The sequence below is a fragment of the Strix uralensis genome, chromosome 4 (genome assembly GCF_047716275.1).
Source record: "Strix uralensis isolate ZFMK-TIS-50842 chromosome 4, bStrUra1, whole genome shotgun sequence".
NCBI lineage: Eukaryota > Metazoa > Chordata > Aves > Strigiformes > Strigidae > Strix > Strix uralensis.
Genome location: NC_133975.1, coordinates 64,441,138 through 64,459,318, shown reverse-complemented (window position 1 = coordinate 64,459,318; position 18,181 = coordinate 64,441,138). Strand labels below are relative to the sequence as shown.

The 18,181-nt window shown below is 42.9% G+C and overlaps 1 protein-coding gene across 1 annotated transcript in view; it reads right to left on the bottom strand.

Moving 5' to 3' along the window:
* ANTXR2 (ANTXR cell adhesion molecule 2) overlaps window positions 1-17,659 on the bottom strand; it is a 121,475-nt gene extending 103,816 nt beyond the window's left edge. The window contains exons 1-7 of the mRNA XM_074866991.1: window positions 17,391-17,659; window positions 16,440-16,511; window positions 13,683-13,754; window positions 6,595-6,676; window positions 5,468-5,575; window positions 5,303-5,371; window positions 4,389-4,469 (exon numbers count right to left, since the gene is read on the bottom strand). Coding sequence (XP_074723092.1) covers window positions 4,389-4,469; window positions 5,303-5,371; window positions 5,468-5,575; window positions 6,595-6,676; window positions 13,683-13,754; window positions 16,440-16,511; window positions 17,391-17,548 — 642 coding nt within the window. The 5' untranslated portion in view covers window positions 17,549-17,659. The remainder of the gene's footprint in view (window positions 1-4,388; window positions 4,470-5,302; window positions 5,372-5,467; window positions 5,576-6,594; window positions 6,677-13,682; window positions 13,755-16,439; window positions 16,512-17,390) is intronic.
* Between the last annotated feature and the right edge of the window lie 522 nt (window positions 17,660-18,181).

Sequence of the window (18,181 nt, the reverse complement as noted above, 5' to 3'; positions counted from 1 at the left end):
GATCTTCCACTGGTTTTGTTCTTCAGAACGTGGCACATAAAAGCGATTCAGATTTGCTGAGCTGTGCAAACCACATGCACAGAAATGTGCCACAGAAGTGGGCAAAACATCAAAAAATTGCAGGAAAAATTGGAAATAAAACCTCATACTGATTTACAGTGGAGTGTTATGGGAACATTAAGAAACTTCAGCCTTATGAAAGATACTGTCTCGTCTAAAGACTCTAAACGTTTGATTTAAGTGGTAGCAGCACCTTGGCTCCCAGCTCTTTAATTTAATTGCTTCTTCTCATTATTCCTCCATTCATCATCTCATAAGTGATCAAATAGTTAATATGAGCAGTGTTCAGAATGGCAATGTTTCCTGCTTCTATGAATATAAACATCTTCTGCTCCCCTCCTCATCAGGGAGTCCAACACTGGTTTTTGCATTATGGAGAAGAGTTTACCTGATGTCTGAGATATTATCAACACTCTCTCAAGGCTGTCAGCACCGCAGACTATAGTCACCTTGAAGAAACTGGTCCCTTAGGGAAATTGAGTCTGACTGAGCTAGTTAATAAGCAAAAAGTCTCCACAGTTTCTCCTGATGAAAGTGCTGGTTCAGGCCCACGTCTGGTTAGATGCAAGTGAGGCACACTTGAGTTAGCTTGCTTACAGACTGCTTGCTTACAGCTCAGCACCCTTGTATCAAGAGATGTGCTCTCACCAACACTCCCCCAAAGCCAGGTAGGAAGGTGCTATTTTGGTTATGACAGATGGACTCAGATCTAACAACGTAAATGATAAATTCCCAAATGGTTCTTTATCAAATGGGTTTTAAAAAAGGAAACATAAATCGTATATAGGTAAGAAAGGGAAAGAAGAATAGGTTTCATTTTCTTATATAGCTGAACTGTCACATGGTGATATAAACTGTCTCAAACCCTTTCACTTCACAATGCTATGGCTTGCTCATGAGGCCACGCTCCATGTAATTATCACCCAAACTACATCAGTAAACTGTTCCTGATAGCATAATAACTTGCTTTCAGCATTTTTCTTTTAATCTCTAGACTTTTGCTTACATTTATTGACCCTGACAATGCTGTTTAGTTACTACTTTGTAAAGTTAGATATCGGCAATAGCAGAAGAGCTGGAAACTTCACAAAAGAGTCACCTCTTCACAGAAGTCTGCACAGTTTTGAATTGTTAGTTGATATTATTCAACAGAAACACAACACAGCATGGTGGTGCTTAAATCCTTACTCACTTCACTGGCATTTTATCTGAACTAAGAAGGAGGTCAAAAGGCAATGCAAGCTTTTCAACATCTGAGCTAGGTTTTCTCTAAATGCTATTCTCAACTGTCTTGAATGTTAATCCCTGGCCATGATTACATGTATTTTGTGTATTTGTCCAAAGAAAATAAATTAGAATAACTCAGACTTCAAACAACTGCAGAGCAGGTACTAAGTGATAGTCTATGATAAAACTTTTTTCCATCAACAAATTAACTGTTCAGCTCTCCGGGAATTTGCTACAAGTATAACAAGTTAGCAGCCAAAAAATTTCACAGGTGAGTTCCATAGAGACGAAAGTAGTAGACGCTTTAAACAGCTCTGCTGATCATTCCTACTGAACAGTTTTGTGTTGTAGTTTTTGCTTGAGGGTTTTAATTGCTGGGTCACTGCCGTTTCTGTAAACAGTGTATTTTTTCTAAACAAGAAGTGTTCAACAATGTTCATGGTGCACAACTGCACCTTCAACACCACACTTTGATCAATACTTCTGCATGTTTGTGATGTGGGTATTTAATTTTCGTCTGTTTTGAAATTAGCTTTCCCTTTTATGAGAGTGTCTCTTTGAGACTGTATTCTCTAGCTAACTTGCAAACTGAAATGGGTATATAATTGCGAATAAAAAGGAAACCTGTGACTATTTCATATTCAATTAGATCTTATCAATTTTATAATAGAATGAGAATGGTCACAATCAGTCAAAAGCCCTTCAAAGAAAACTAAGTTATAACTGCAGCATACCAAAAAAATCATAATACAGCTACCACACATGCATTTAAAAACCAAACCAAACAAAAAACCAAACCAAAACAAAAAACCCAAACCAAACCAAAAATGCTATCTACTTCCATCCATGTGCTGTGGTAAAACAGGGACACTGGTATAGTATCATTCTCCCTCTGCTTCCAACAAATACATTTAATGTGCTTACTACAGAAAAGGAGACTGTCACATGATTTGACAGCTAAATGAAACTCCAGTTAGATTCAGTGCTTTTCAGAAAGCTGTAAACAATACTCTAAAAGCTATCAGGAGCTATCAAATCACTAGCACTGTTTTTGTTTGACCCTTCATCCCAACAAATGAGACTGACACAGGTTAAGACGGAGTCAGTTGATACGTTTCCTATCAGAAAGGCCTTCTCATGCTCCTTTATTTGTCAACAAAAACATTTTCCACCACCCGGACAGCCACATTATAAGACTCTTTTTATGGACAGAAATATGCAGTAAGCCAAATTTTGAAATGTCTGTTCCAGCTGCAGTCTGTTAAATAAAACCCTGAACAATTCAGGAGTTCAGTCACAGTTTAAAGGAACAGACAACACATATAAGCTGCAGAACAGTGTACTTGAAGTTTGCTTTTTCTGTACAGTCCCTGTCGGTGCTATTACCTTAAAACAAGGTGCTGCCATTACGTGTGTCTCTTCTTGCTCTACAGCTGTGATATGCACAAATCTGGAATTTTCACACTCAGGTTTTTCACAAGTGCCAGAAGAAGCTGGACTGAGGTTTGTGCAAACACCATCTGCCAAATCTTATCAGAAAAGCCTCCATCACACTGTCCATGAAGAAGTGAAGGTGCTTGAAAGCTTCTGGGAGGTATAAAACAGGCAGACTGGCACTGCTAACAGACAGAGACTGCCCAAAAATACCTTGGCTGGGAATGGGGGATAATGAGACAACCTACAGGTTATGCCAATCTTTCGTCTGTTTGAATTACATACTCAAGCTGAGCTCTTCAGGAATCTCAAGTGATCGTACTCCTGCTGTTTCCTCAAAGATCAAGAAGAGCAGAGAAACCTGACTCCTTGGAAGGGTCCAACATGCAGGTCAGTGACCCTTGTTGGAGGGGAAACTCCAAACACAAATGTCTTTAGTCCTTTATCTAGTTCTGTCTTGACATACACATTTTGAAATGCAGTATCCTTGGAAACTTAACATAATCAACTGGGGTTAAACATTCAGCTCTTACAAATAAGTCTATCACTAGTGGCTTCAATGTCACATCACTTCACACTAGCAGAATAACTGATTCTTGAAAGTCTTTAAAATGGCATAGAATGAGATTTTTTAAAAAGCAGTACCACATGGGGTGTACTGTCTTTTCAGAAAAATAAATGTCACTGCATGAAACGGTTGATTATATCTCTTTAGAATGTGCAAGGAAGATTCTGAAATTACATTTATTTTAAGCAACAGGAAGGAAAATAAGTTGTTTCATTATGACATTAACTTCCACAAAAAACACGCTATTCAAGGGAAGTGATAAATTCATGACTGCATAATATCCTGTGTGTGAGTAGTATCATCTTTACTAAAAAAAAAAAAAAAAGGAAAGGGAAATGAATTATAGTGGGATCTCTCTCAGAAAAAGGATTTAATTATTGTTTTGACTTGACTTTTGACCGTAAGCTTTTTTCCATTGTGCTGCCTACATGCAGCAGCAGCACTGTTAACCTTGCATAAAACACACAGCCTTCAGTTTAAGATGAGGCAAATAAATTGGGTCCCCACAACCAAAGTGTCTTCTTGACACACAGCTGAAATACTGTCAAGCCACTGATCACAACCAAAATGTTCCTCTTGTTTTGATCCCTTCTTGCAAATCAGAGTCATCAGTTGAATGGCCTCATCTCACTGATGGGAGTTTCTCAAGGAACTGAAAGTCTTATCACTTACTGGGAAAACAAGTGGTTAAAGTCAAGGCTAAAGTATGTATTTAGAATGCTTCTCTGTATGCGAAGATTTGGGCAATTCCTAAATTGCACTCATTCCTAATGATTTTAACCAGTTTTTCTCAACTCTCCTCGAGTAACAGTCTCAATTTTTTTCAGACTAAACCTATAGCAGCCATTCCTCAATACATCCCCCTCAAACTCACCACACTTATATGCAGCCCTAAAACTCCATACAACGTCTGAGCATGAATAATTGCAGGAGTGGCAGGCAGTGTTAATTTACAGAACTGCATCTCTAAGATAAGGCGGAGAGAACTTAATATATTGCAACTACTGATTTAGGAACCAGTTCTGCCTGGAAAAGCAAGTGGGACTGGAGAGTATGCTGTAGTCTTGAGGAAATGTTAAGCTTATTGCCTGATACTCACAGAATTGATTATCCCCTTAAGTGCTTGGAATCCTCCAGTGACAGGGAAGACTTGCTCTTTTGTGTCAGCAATTTTTTCAAGCTTTGGAGAGAAAACGCATGCAAACACATGAATCATTTGGCAAACTAAATTCATCGCACTGCTTTTCACCCTTAAAATGTAAATGGATGTCTAAAAACTATTCCCATCAACTCTGCAAAGAGAAGGAAAATTTTGAGTTTCCTCACAGCTAACTATGACTTTTCTAAATGGGAGGACTTATTACAACCCACTGCAGCTAACAAAATGGTATAATGGCTCGCCATCACGTCAAACCACCAGACTAAAGAAGCCTTTGAGGGCCTGTATCTTGGCAGTGATTTTGTAACTCTTTCCAGAATTACCTTCCCTGTTTGCTGTGCCTTCCATTAAAACACCTTTCTATGCACCTTCTATAGTAAAGCATCTTTTGTATACTTCTCCAGTAAAGTCATGTACAAGAGTAGCTGCGGCATTCATTAGGGCGTAGAAACTCTGGAAGAGCTTTCAGTCAATGAAGGACATGGATCCTTCTTTCTTTTTCTTATCCCAAGGCTGTTATACACATTGTTTGAAGATTGTCTATAGCTACCCTGTTCATGTGACCTGTAGCCTAATCTGGTGGCCATCTTAATGAAAGGGGTTTTGCCTGCACCCTTTCCTGCTGGCAGCTACCAGTTAGCATGGGTATTTCTGACAGGTCTTCTCGGCAATGAAAGTCATGCCCACACGTTCTATTTATGTCTATGTACACATCTGGGTATCTGCTTCTTGAGCTAGAGAAGACATTATACTGCTTCATGTAAGTAAAATTAATTTCTATATTACTTAACGTTAACTGTATAAAACCCCGTGACAAGGTACTGCCTAGTAATCTAAAATAATAACATCCTTACCTGTTCTTGTACAAAATCAAGGACGCCAACACAGTAAACTCTAGCTCCCAGCTCTCTGGATTTCTTTGCCTGACCAGAATAGAACAGATGAATAAGCATTTTTTTATTCAACGGGCAACACCCAAACTCTTCAGAATATAACATGCGTTTTCACCTAGTGCTCACCTCCTTCTCTGCATACAAGGGAATCTGACCATCAAGCTTGCCATCTGTCAATGCAATGATGATACTAGAAAACCTTGAGGCTCTTTGCTCCGCAATTTGCACGTTGGCCTGAAAACAAAAAATATTTATCTAGCTTAAAATTACACCTGAACTTTCAACCAAGATGCATCTTCTAAGTGAATATAGCATCTGAAACAATGCTCAACCTCATCTTCAAACCATCTCTTATGACAATCCTCTGCATCCCTTTAAGTCACTACTAACAAGGAAATCATTCATCAGTATTTTCCAGTCACCAGTGAGCCCATTTCCAAAGTGCTGGGGTTACTAACTGATCAACCCTTGGAAACACTTGATTTTTTCAGGACAGATACTCTGCATTGTGAAGTTCACTTCTCTTTAGACCCACCACAAGGTTTCCTTTGCTACCCCCCAAGATTTCAAATGCCAGTCAGTCCCAAGATATAAAAAGAATGGCTCAAAACTAAATTCTTCTTTTAAACGGCAACAAACCTCTGCTTACCCAGCTTTTCAGCCTGCAGATCACAATTACAAACTTGGCTCCATAGGCATAAAGGAAGAAACTTCTAGAGTTTCTATCCATAAGAGCAATAGCAAGATCCTCACCTTCAGGGCCTGAGTCTTTCAACAAAATTCCAAAGTATGCTTTAACTATATGTCTCAAAAAATATAACCAGTTGGGAACACCATAATTAAGATAGTCTAAAATTAAGACCATGAAAATACTGATCTCTGCTGTAAACTCTCCATAAGCATGTGCTCTAGAAGGCACTGTTAGACTCACAGTCCTACAAAGCTGTGTGTGACTATTTACCATGTAATTGGTATGCTGTGTTAGCTGTTAAATTCACGACAAAGAACCACACTCTACTGTGAAGGATCAAGTCAAAGAAATTCCATATGGCAATTTTCTGTGATGGCTAATCTTCTGCATGGGATTTGCATAGTATCTGGACAATCTTGGGACCACTTAGGAAACCAGAAAGATTCGAGTGCAACAGACTGAGGCATACAATCAATCCATTTATGTTACAGGTTGTTGCTGCTGTTATCCAGAGGGTGAGAACAGAGAATATTTTGATTGCAAGAAGATGAGTAAAACCTACCTGTTTTAATCCTTCATGTATGTATGTGTCACCTGCTGGTTTTACCTCCTCCAAATCTTTAAGACCTTTCTTGATTTTCTCTCTGAAAAGAAAAAGGTAAAAGACTGTTAGCATGACTTGAAATGGGGAAAAGGGTTAGTTTATTGATGGAAAAATTAGTATTTGTCATAAAGGAGATCTCAAATTAAAATCTGTAAAATATAACATTTAGCTGAGGTACCATGTGGAGGCAGATTTTGTATTCACAACGGAAGCGGCACTGTGGTAACAGATATTTTAGACCTAAATAACACAGTATGCTTCAGTGTGCCACAAGAGCTAGAATCAAGTAAAATGTTTCAGACAGAGCAGATATTGCAAAGAAGTGGCAAAGCCTCAGCATTAAACAGCCCAGTGGAAATTCTGTTACATTAAGTCTACTTTGGTCAATTAAACCAACTTCACTTCCAACCCCACTGCAATTAAAAAAGAAATTCCCTAAAACAGCAGTTCTATCTCTAGAGAAATTTTCCAGGTCAATATGCAGGTATTTAATGGGGTAGGACACAACTACAATCATTAAAATCTTCTCCCTTAAAAAATAAGTATCAATATGCAAACAGCATTTGCAAGACACCTCTTGCATCCAAGGAAAGGGACTAGTATTAAAACACACTACCTTTCTGTGTGACCTCTGACAAGTCATCACACTTACACAGGTCACAGTTCACTTACATTTAACAGGATGATAAGGTTGAGCTGTGATTTCTCATGGGCCTTTAAATACATCCATCTTTGACCGTGAGATGCTCACTAAACTATGATGATAAGACTGGAGAAGCTGGTAGGTAGCACAAAAGAAATTATTTCCAGTGAAATCAGTATGAGCGGGGGAAAAAAAGGCAGAGAGACTTTACTGAAAGAATCAAATCTGGAAGTTTTTAATTCCTATGCACGCAAAGTTCCAGTGAAGGCCACAGAAAGTTGTGTTAGGAAAGGACAAGTGAAAACTAAGTAGGGACAAAATTTGAGCCAGAATATATAGAACACTACAATAAACATAGGTGACAAAAGAGGAAACCAGCAGGGGTGAGGAGATGGAGGGAAAATACATTGCAGGATGCTTGAAAGCTTTCCTTAGGGCAAACAAAATGAGAAAGAATGCATATGCCACTCTGCCTGAATGCCACCCACTAGTCATTTGTTCCACTGATGGGCTTCCTCTATGTTTAGAAGCTCTGTTCCAAAGTACAATCCATAGCTGTAATAAACTCCCAATCACAGGATCAACTGATACAATTGGGGCGGGGGGAGGGGGGCGAGAGAGAAATGTGGCATTGAATATATGGAAGAGAACAAGTTATGTAAGATAATTCAATCTGTTTGATCCAAATATTTTACATTCAGCATCTATAGAAACAACTTGAAACTGATTATGTATGAACGCAGATTATAAACCACATACTTAGTGCTTGCCAGAAATGAGTGGCAGCACATCACAGGCGTTAGTGTTCTGCTGCCAAGAAACAAGCAGCAACTGAAGTCCCAGTTTTCTGAAACAGATTTCATTTTGCAAAAATAGCTTTTGTACAATCGGTTCAGTTTTATTTATCTAAAATGTCTTGTGACCCGGTCACAAAGAAATCTCTGGTGTTTCCAGGCCTGATTACAAGGGGTTCCAGGAAAATCTTTGGCAGCAGGAGCTTTTTTAGCTGCATTTAATCAGTCACCATCTCTTTCCCTCGGGGCACATCTGTACTAGACAGGCCCAGCCAGATGTGAAAAAGCTCCACCCGTGCTCCGACTTGGTCAGGTACGGGTGAGTCCTGGTCTGGATGTCACAAGGCCAATGTGCACGCAGGACTTGGGGACACAGCAAACGAGTCCCACCAGATAACAGGAGAGGTAAGTTCAATCATGCTAAAACTCGCACCCAGCCAGTTTGGAGGATGGGCACAGGAGCTCGTGTCTGCACGAATCATTCTGACAATAGGACACTCTTCAGTCAACCAGCCCTTACACTCTGAAGCCCTCATTCCCACCCTTCAGTGCTCTCAGAACTCTCCTATCTCTAGTTTCTGCAACAATTTTTTGTAGCCGCAAAAATTCACAGAGAAGGTCTGGTTTTAAAACTCATCAGTACTGAAATAACAGAGCTGTGACCTCAGTCCGGGTGTCTGGACACTACCACTGTACATTTCAGTAACAGTGATAAAGGCTGAAGGGCATAGGCTTCATGGTTTAAGCCAGACAAGGGAGGAAGGTGGAAAAAGGAAAACAAAATCAGCAACTTACAGCCTGTCTGTGTTTGGGCTGAATGAGTACAAATTTAATATCTCTTCCCCATTCAGCATATGTGCTGCATCGCATCTCTGGTTTTTTAGAAAAGACACATCTAATCTTTAATAGCTACCCTGTCTGTTCTCTCTTTTAAGCTTTATAACTACTTCAGATTAATTCTTCCAGCAGCAGCCAAACAAACACAACTATGGCTGCAAGCTCTCCATCATTTTGCTCTGTGGGTTCTTTTTAGCTAGTCCGTGAACACGGGCTGCAGGTGTAATCCCAGCCTGGCTGAGGTCAGCAGAGGTTCCGGTGGCAGCTTCAGCAGCGCCCACTGCTTTTCCCTCTCTGGGGAACTCTGCTGTGCTCTGCCTCGGAGAGCAAGAGCTTGCACCAGCATTAAACACCTCAGCTGCAGAGGGCTTGTTTGCTGTGAGGGAGGCTGTGCCAACTCTGCTGTGAGGCATACGGGCCCATCTATCCCTGCACAGGCCAAAGTCTACACTGAGCTTGTCTTGCACCTTCAGTGGCTCCCCAAAGCAGAGCGCTGCAAAACTAAATTTAGAATTGAAAAGAGACCATTTAGTAAAGAGATATTACAAAGCAGTCCAGCTTTGCAAACAACTAAAAAAATCAATTTAACATAAATCAAAATGTAGCAACCTCTCCTTCCCTGAGCATGCTCCACAATTCAGATTTACTTAGAGGTCTAAATGTAAGGTTGCCTTTTCTAGTTAGAATTAGGCTGAGGCAACTATCACCAGTTCACCGGAGAGGCTTCTCTGCATAAACTCTGTTGCACCGAGCTTTTATTTAGGCAACTCAACAGATACTGTTTTCATCACTGTTAAGTATTATCTCTTGCTTTAAGTAAGCTTAATTGACACAATGCTAAAAACAGTGTTGTCAGTAGCCAAGTAGTCAGGCTATTGATGTTAAGACATTGCCTTGTTTCCTCGCATAGACAGGGCCACAGCCAGCACTTGCTGGCAGTGGAAGACAGGTAATCCTTCCTTCTACTGCAGCAGGATGTAGATCACACCCTGCCTTTGAGAGGACCAACAGTAAAGCTACAGATCAGTTACAAGCCACCTTAGTTTATCAGAGACACAACACTGTCTTTGAGAGTAAGATCACTTAACAGAAAGGGACAATCATTTGCCTTAAAGGAAACAGATGTATCTTCAACATGTACAAAGAAAGGCTTATACTTGCTAGAAAGCAAAGCATGCTTGACGACTGAATCTTAAAAACTATTCAAATCCCTGCTTTAGTTTAGGGAGCAAATTTTGTGCTTGTACATTAGTGCTGTGGAGGTTAGAACCAGCTGGAATTGTCACCTAAGCTTCAGGCTGTGCTGATTCAGTTGGACAAGGGGCTAGCCTTGTATGAACCATTAATATCTATGCACTTTCAAGTAGTGGTGTTCTTAGTTCTTCTGGATGGGGGACAGTATCTTATATTCCTTTTCCATGTTGCATTCTACCTACTGAAGTGCTGGACTCTTGAATCATTTTTCAGTGTGTTGAGAGTATGAGTGCTGGCAGGGAAATTGTGATTTCCAGTGAGCATGTATTTGTTGTCAGGAATGAGGCTATGTGCCTGCGAAGCAACATACTTCACCTCTAACAAATAAAGGCAAACAAAATGGGTACTTTGGTTTTGCTGCTAAGAAGGAAGTATAGTAATAGGAAAACACACAAACTTGTTAACAAAACAAAGGAGGGAAAAAAACTGTCCTTTAACAAAAACAGGGATGGTTACATCCCTGATTAACAGAGTGTCGCACTGGTGAAAGTAAATCCTGCACATCAGTCTCCTCAGATGCATCATTTGGAGGAGGTTCTTGCTTTCTACAGCTCTCAAATACTACAGAAGGCTTGCTACAATTATAATAATTATTCTGCTTAAAACTTTAGGCCTCCTGCATGCGCTCCAGATGGAAAACATGTAAGTGGCTGACTTTGCTGTACTTTATACACTCAGCAGAACATGCTCTCTGCAGATGGCTCTATTTTGGCACGCTTCTTGAACCAAAACGTAGGGTTAGATTGTGTGACCAAGGCTCAAAACACATAAATGTCTTGCTAGATTACATGTCTCTGTGCAAGAAAGGAATAGTCAATGCTCCACCAGACTATGGACAAGCACTGTAAGGTACATGTCACAGGTACTTCAGTGTCCTATTTTTAATATATATAATCTTCCTTTAGCTTCAACAGGATTTAACCTAACCAGAGTCAGCAGAGCTAGTCCTGGCCGTGGACATTGGTCAAATCCTGCAGAAGCAGGTTTACAGAAACCTGAAATTCTGCTGGCCAGCATACGTTGGCCAAAAGAAAACACAGGTGACACTGTGCCATATGGATGATATTTGTAAGTGTATCCACTTTTCCAAACTACTCGTATTTCAAAACTAGTAGCAAAACTGAGCCCCAAACGTGAATACACAAATCTTTGTTTACCACCTAGCGTAAAGTTTCCAGCTAAATCACACAGGGGAAACACGTATTTCTAAAATGAGATATAACTATTGTGAGAAGTCTTTTCCATCTCAGTGTTATTTTTATCCTATGTATTTATTATAGCATTGTGTGTACTGTGGTAAACAGTGACTTCTGTTTCCAGAGTTAGTCACATAGCACTGTTCATAGTCACAAAATATTTAGTAATCTGAGGGCTTTGGCACTACGGTGTGGGTTTCTTTATATCCACAGCTTTATTATGCAGTAAAAACCAGTAAGAACTTTGTGCAAACAATCAGAAGCCTAAGGCTTTCAAAACAAAAAAGACTTCCCTACTTTGAACTAACTGCTGAGAATGAATTGTGGTTTCCTGATGTTTGCGAATTAGCAAGTAAGTGAGGGGAAAAACATCCCTGCAAGTCCAAAATGCACATAAAAAAAAAACCCAAGGCCATAATATCCCATAATCACACACACATCCCCAAAACTGCACTGTACTTAGCATCCTCATCTTCTGTTTGGAATGATGGGAGTTAAGACATTCTATGTTGTTTTCCTCTGTTGACTTCTTTAATATTTAAAAAGACAGCTGTTCCAACTGTATCTATCCATTCTTACCTATGCACATATGGTCACAGTTACTAATGTCTGCTTCTTCATTCTCCTTATAATTCCTCCTAAAACAATATGGGTAGCAATTTCCTTTCCCCTACCACATTCACAAAAGCATCAGCAAACCTTGCATTAAAGAGAAGTCACACAAAGGAACTTGCTAGAACTCAAGAAGGTTCTTCCCATGCTTTAAACGAGGATTCCGAGAAAAACAGAGTTCTTTCCATGGCTTAAAGTGCCACCCACAAGCAGTGAAAAAAGCGCTTGTGTTTCTGTGGCGGGGTTCCAGAGTTCTGCCCAAGCCTTCCAAGTGGTCTGTATGCTATCAGTGCTGCCTCTCTGTGCTTGATAAGGAATAGGCCACTGACAGGGATTAAGAGCCTATTGAAATCAAGAGAAAGGATCTCATTGACTTCAGTAGTCCTCAGAACTTCAGTGTCCTCTCCTGACCTCTCTCAAGCCATCTGGAAAAATGGCTTATAACCTCATCTCACCCTGCAGAGAGCAGATCCAGTATCCAAGTCCGGGTGGGGGGAAGTGAAAACTTGGCTGTTCTCAAGCCAGACCACTTTTCTTAAATGCTAAAACAGGAGGGGCTTAGAATTGGGTCTTTGGACACCCTGTTTCTAGGATGTCAGCATACACTTCTGTAGCGTGATTTGTCTGTTGCCAATGCCAGGCCTGTTCAGTAAGTCTTGCACTTGCTGTTATGTTATTTAAAAAACCAAAAAAAACCCCACAGAGTAAACTAACTGACTATGGCAGACCACATTTTGTACTGACTCTACTAAAGGGAGCAGAAAGGAAGGACTACCTCACTTCCACCCTGCCATGGTTCATTAAAGTGATTCCTAAATGGTTTATCCACATGTTCAAAATCCAAGAAGCTGTGCACTGTGGTTAGCTTCTGGACAGAAGGGAGAGAGAGAGAAGGTCATGTTTTTGACAAGGCTGAAAGGATACTGAAGGACTCTGGCAACAGTGCAACTGTCCTCTGCTGAAAGCACTGATTCCACAATATCATTTTCCTTTTGTTGTGATTTTAGTAGTTAATTTTGCAACAGTCTCTTCTCTACCTGGCTTTCTCCTTCTGTTTCCCCCCACCTATCCTTGTCCTATCCTAGCTGCTAATCCTTATTTGCTTGAGAAATCAGTGAGCAGCTTTGAATTCCACTGCCTTTGAAAACATCAACTGAAAGGAAGAGTTCAGGCACATCCATACATCATCACAGAGACAGAAAGACCTCACACCTTTCAAGTGGCACCAACTCCACTGTCTAAACCCGATTTTGAAGTCGTGACTTGAAAATACAAAATCAAATACCTACCTTGTATGAGATTATGGGAAACATTAGTTTACCATTATATGCTTTACCTAGACAGAAAAAAATACTGAAGACTTATCTACAGACATTGCTTTACAAAAGTAAAAGCAAGAATAATTCCTCCTGCTGTGCCAAGGAAGATGCAGAGTCATGCAGAATGAAAACATTACTTGTAGTTATGCTGCAAAGCAGTGGCAGAGCTCACATCAAGAATTTATTTCCCATTCTTCTTCTCCTTCCTTTTTTACTAGGCTATCCATTGATATGTTCACAAAATTAAATCCAGCTCTGCACAGAGGCTTCATGACTGGCCACCACTTAAAGGTATCAGTTATTGTTCAGTATCTGTTACTGTTCCCCTGATTTAATAAGAGCCCTCGGCAGGGAGGAGGGAGAGAGAGAATGAAAAAGGCAGTGCACTAACCTGTCTCCAGTTAATGGCATAATGATGTGTGCCTGGGTGGAAAACACGATAAACGATAATCTCATCTTGGGGCTTTTAAAAAAGGGAAAGAGGAAAAAAAATACATTTTAGACAAATGAAGAGAAATGTACAGATGTGCAGCATTTCATTCACTTATTCATGCTTCATTGGTATCATCTTTATCTTCCAACTTCCAAAGAACATACTTTTGAACTACAAACCCAGAATGAAAGAGGAATTGAAAGGATTTCTGCCCATCCACTCCTTACCCAGATGCTTTGAGAACGAAGTAGCAGAATTATTATTGTTTCTTGCCTGACTAGACTTCAGATCTAGACGTGATAAGCTTAACAGTGAAGATCTCATGCTACCCAAGTGAAAGTGAACTTCATAGGTTGTGACCTACCAGCATACAGAAGATAACACATCCTTTTGTATTTTCATGATCCCTGGTGTAAAAATAAGTCAGGGACATAGATTCAGGGTGCACTCTTGCTGCAGGGTATTAAACATGGACACATTCAAAAGTCAGTTTTCCGTTTTTAAAGGTTGATCCTGATACAATATAAAGTTCAAACTGGTATCCAACTATCAGTGGAAAATGCATAAGAGCTGATGCTCTGGAAGCCCAAGACAGTAAATTTCCTAAGGTAAGTTGTAATAACTTCTCTCCTACCTGCTTTTAATTTTTATTCATGACAACTTCAATATATTCAGTAATTTTATAATTCACTGTATATGTGTATCAGCTTTAATTAATCAGGTTAATGTTAGTAAAGACGTAACACTTGTAAAGATGAATGTCCATACGTTTTCAGTTCACTTCTGTCAATGATGCAACTTAAAATTATTGACATCATGGAAATACAAGTACTGGGCAAGTCTTTGCACAGAACTGCAGGGATCTTTGATTTAAGACCCAGTCTTGCAGTCTATCTGTTAAGGCTCTGAATACAAAAATCTGAGATGATACTAAATTATAACCTAAACCATGGGATTATCAATCTTCTTAGTTGCCACAGGTAGTTGCCAAACAAAAAACAAGTACTAGCAATCCCCATCCCTGGTAATTACGTCACCGCCTAGTCCAAGTAACGTGAGGCTTCCCTATTTGAGATGCAACTCTCTGTGTGTCATAACTTCAAAGCTATGATTTAGCTAACTTGTCTGTAGGACAACCACAAAACTGCGCTCTTCACAAGACATCCTGTTTCTGTTCCACTCTCCGAGCACTCAGACAGTGTGACAATGAAGGAGTGAGCACACCCATTAGACCTGGTATCCCTGCCAGGCACAGGCATTTCAGAACTGAGATAATCAGCATGCAGCGCTACTACTGCAAACATGCACGTCACAGACAAACTGGAGAGCAGATGCACCATCATGAACTAATTCTTCAGGTGAGGACTGAAGGAAACGGCTACCACTTGGGTCTTTGCCTTCTTCCCACAACTACTCTTCTGAAAGCATACTGAGGGCTGAAGGCAGGACAAAGCCTCATCCTCCTTCAGAGGCACTCCAGCCCCATCAGGGAAACACGCGGGCAGAGGTACCGTCCAGGCTCCCACAAGAGCCCAACCACCATCACGCCGTGAAGGGTTTGTGCCACATAAGGCTGAGTGATCAGCACCCAGACACCGAGCGTCGTAGGTTGGACCGTCTGGCTCTGCACCATAATTGATCCTCCTTGGGTGTGAAAGATCAGCAGAGTAGCTTGCCAACTCAATAGCTTTATTTCAGATAATGCAGCCAGACCACTACACAACAACTGTTGCAAAAGGGAGCGTCATTTGGCTGTAAAAGATGATGAACTGAAAGATTTACACTGAATGAGCACCTCCCATTCAGTGAGGGCAAACGCATTTTTTTACCACTCACTGAAAAGAAGTGCTGCTTTGGAATCCTTGGACTCTTTTTTACTATTCTGGAGCTTACAAAGTAACTTTCAAAAGCTTGTGTCAGCACTTGGTTTACGGAAGATTTGCTTTTACAAAACGAATGTGAGCAATATTTAATTATGCAAGCCTAACTGTATCCCTTTATTAGCAAGCCAACATATAATTGCCCACTGCATTTCATTTTCTTTAGCAAAAACTACCATAACACCTATGTCTGTGTCTTTGGGGGGCTTCCTTTGGTTTATTCTGGTTTTGGTTTGGGTCTTTTTTAAAGCAAAACGATGCATCACAGCAATCCTCAGCTGTCTGTACAGAGTACAGTTAGCCAGTATTTACAACTGCTGTTTCTGTGGCAGCAATACTTGCCAGACAATACTACTAGCCAGTTACAAAGTTGATTACATACATGGACAACAAATACACTGTTAACATGGCACAAACGTCCTGTACATTTGAGCTTGAAAGATACACCCTTCTTTCTGGCTTGCACCGTATATTTACATGGATATAGACAAGCATCAGATTGCCTTCTTCATACAGATCTCTAAAAGCAATACACAAGAAGTACTCCATCAGAAATGAGGCATGTGGCTTATGGAAAAAAAAGTTTAAAAAAATCATCAAACTACATCTGAGAGTAATTTTAGAGATTAAGTATTTAAAGATGCATATTACCACCTTTTTACTGAGCTCCAAACATGACAAAATGAAGTTACAGTTTTCAATACTTTCCAGCAATTTGGAAACTGAAAGCCAAACTCTTAACATGTTTGTGAAACATATCTACCCAGCTTATAAAAGCATAGGGTTTTTTTCAACATATCCCAGTATTATAGATGTCAGAAGGAGCAAAACACACCTCACAAATCTTTCCGTCAGCTGATTTACAAAATCAAATATTTCATGCCAGTTCTGTGCTACACTCCCAGATCTGAAAAGAAAACAAAAGCACATTAGTAGGCCTTATTTAAGGAAACCAGACAAGGAAAGGTGACAATTTCAGTGAGAAATTAGACAATAAAGGACTATTTGCTTTTCTGACTATTTCAAGTTACCACCAACCCCGGCTCACGGTGCTACTTGCATGTGATTTTTCTCACAATTTGCCGACCTAAGGCATGGCAAAATGTATAGATTAAACAGCACCCCGTAGTGAAAAAATACATAAACAATCTCGCCGTGAGGCCCAGCAGCACCGGTTACTCTACCCAAGCGAAGCCCTTGCTCCCCCCGCAAACGCAGGGCGTGCTGATGGCGATCTGTTATGTACAAAACTTCACGACAAAAACATGATAATCAACAGCTGTTGAGGGGGAGGGGTGGCAGATGCTGCCGGTCGCTCGGGCTGCCTCGAAAATGTCCACCCGTGTACTTTCGGTCAGAAAATGTACCTTCGCTAAAATCCTCTTTCCCCAGAACTTCACAATTTCCACGGACACCGGAGAGGGGGGGGGCAGACGGGTGTCAAACCCACCTCGACACCCCCCACCCGCACCAAGGCCACAGCGAGAGCCGAAAACTTTCTGCGCGTCAAGCCGGTGCTCCCCGTGGCCACACGGCCGTTACCCCGACCCCCGCCCGCAGAGCCCCCCACATCCCCCCCGCCTCGGCTCCCCAGGCACCGCGGCCGTTAGCCCGCGGCGACCGTCAGCCCGTCACGGCAGGCGCGGGGCCTCCACAGCCCGGCCGCCCCGGCGCGCGCGGGCCCCTCACGCCCCGCCGGCGGCCGGGACAAAAGCCGCTCCCGGAGCGAGGCGGCGGCGCCGTGTCCGTGTCCCCCGTCCCGTCCCCCCCACCCCTCCCCGCTTACTTGTCCAGCACGAAGTACATGTCGAAGGCGCCGTGGCACGACGGCCCCTCCGGGGCTGGGGCGGCGGCGGCGGGGGGCAGCAGCGGCGGCAGCAGCAGCAGCAGCAGCATCGCCGGGCCGCGGGGGGCCAGGCGGCCCCGGGGCGCGGGTCCCGCCATGGGGCCTCGGGGCGGCGGCGGTGAGGGGACGCGGGGGCCCGGCGCTGCCGTCCTGCCGCTCAGTGGGCGCGGGCGGTGCTGAAGTGGCCGCCCCTCGCCCGCCGCCGCGGCTCGCCCGGCCCGGCCCGGCCCTCTCCGCCCGTCAGCGGCGGCGGCGGCGCCTGAGGCGGGGGCCGGGGCCGGGCGGGCTCGGCGCGCCCCTCTGCGCCTGTGTGGCGCGGCCCGCCTCCCTCACCCGCCCGGCTTCGGCGGCCACCCGCAACTTCGGCAATGGCGGCCCCGTGCCGCTCCCCCCCCTCCCAGCTCCCCCGCCGCCCTAGGCGCCTCCCCGACAGGCGGCGGCCCGCGGCTGACCCCGGGTTCGCGTCCCCGGCGGCCGGGCCCGGCGGGACCCTCCCTCCGCGCCGGGCGAAGGTGCGGGGGGCTCCGGTCCGGCGCCGGGGCCGGCTGCCGGCGGCGCGGGGCGCGGCCGCGGCTGCTCTGCGTGTGTGACTCGGTGCTCTCCGCTCCCGCGGGGCCAGCCCCGTTCCGGAGAGCAGCGGCCGGGAACCGGGCGGGGAGGGGTGGCGGTTTCTGAGGCGCGAAGGGTCGCCGTGCCGCCCCCCGCGCCGCGGACCCCGCGGCTGGATGGAG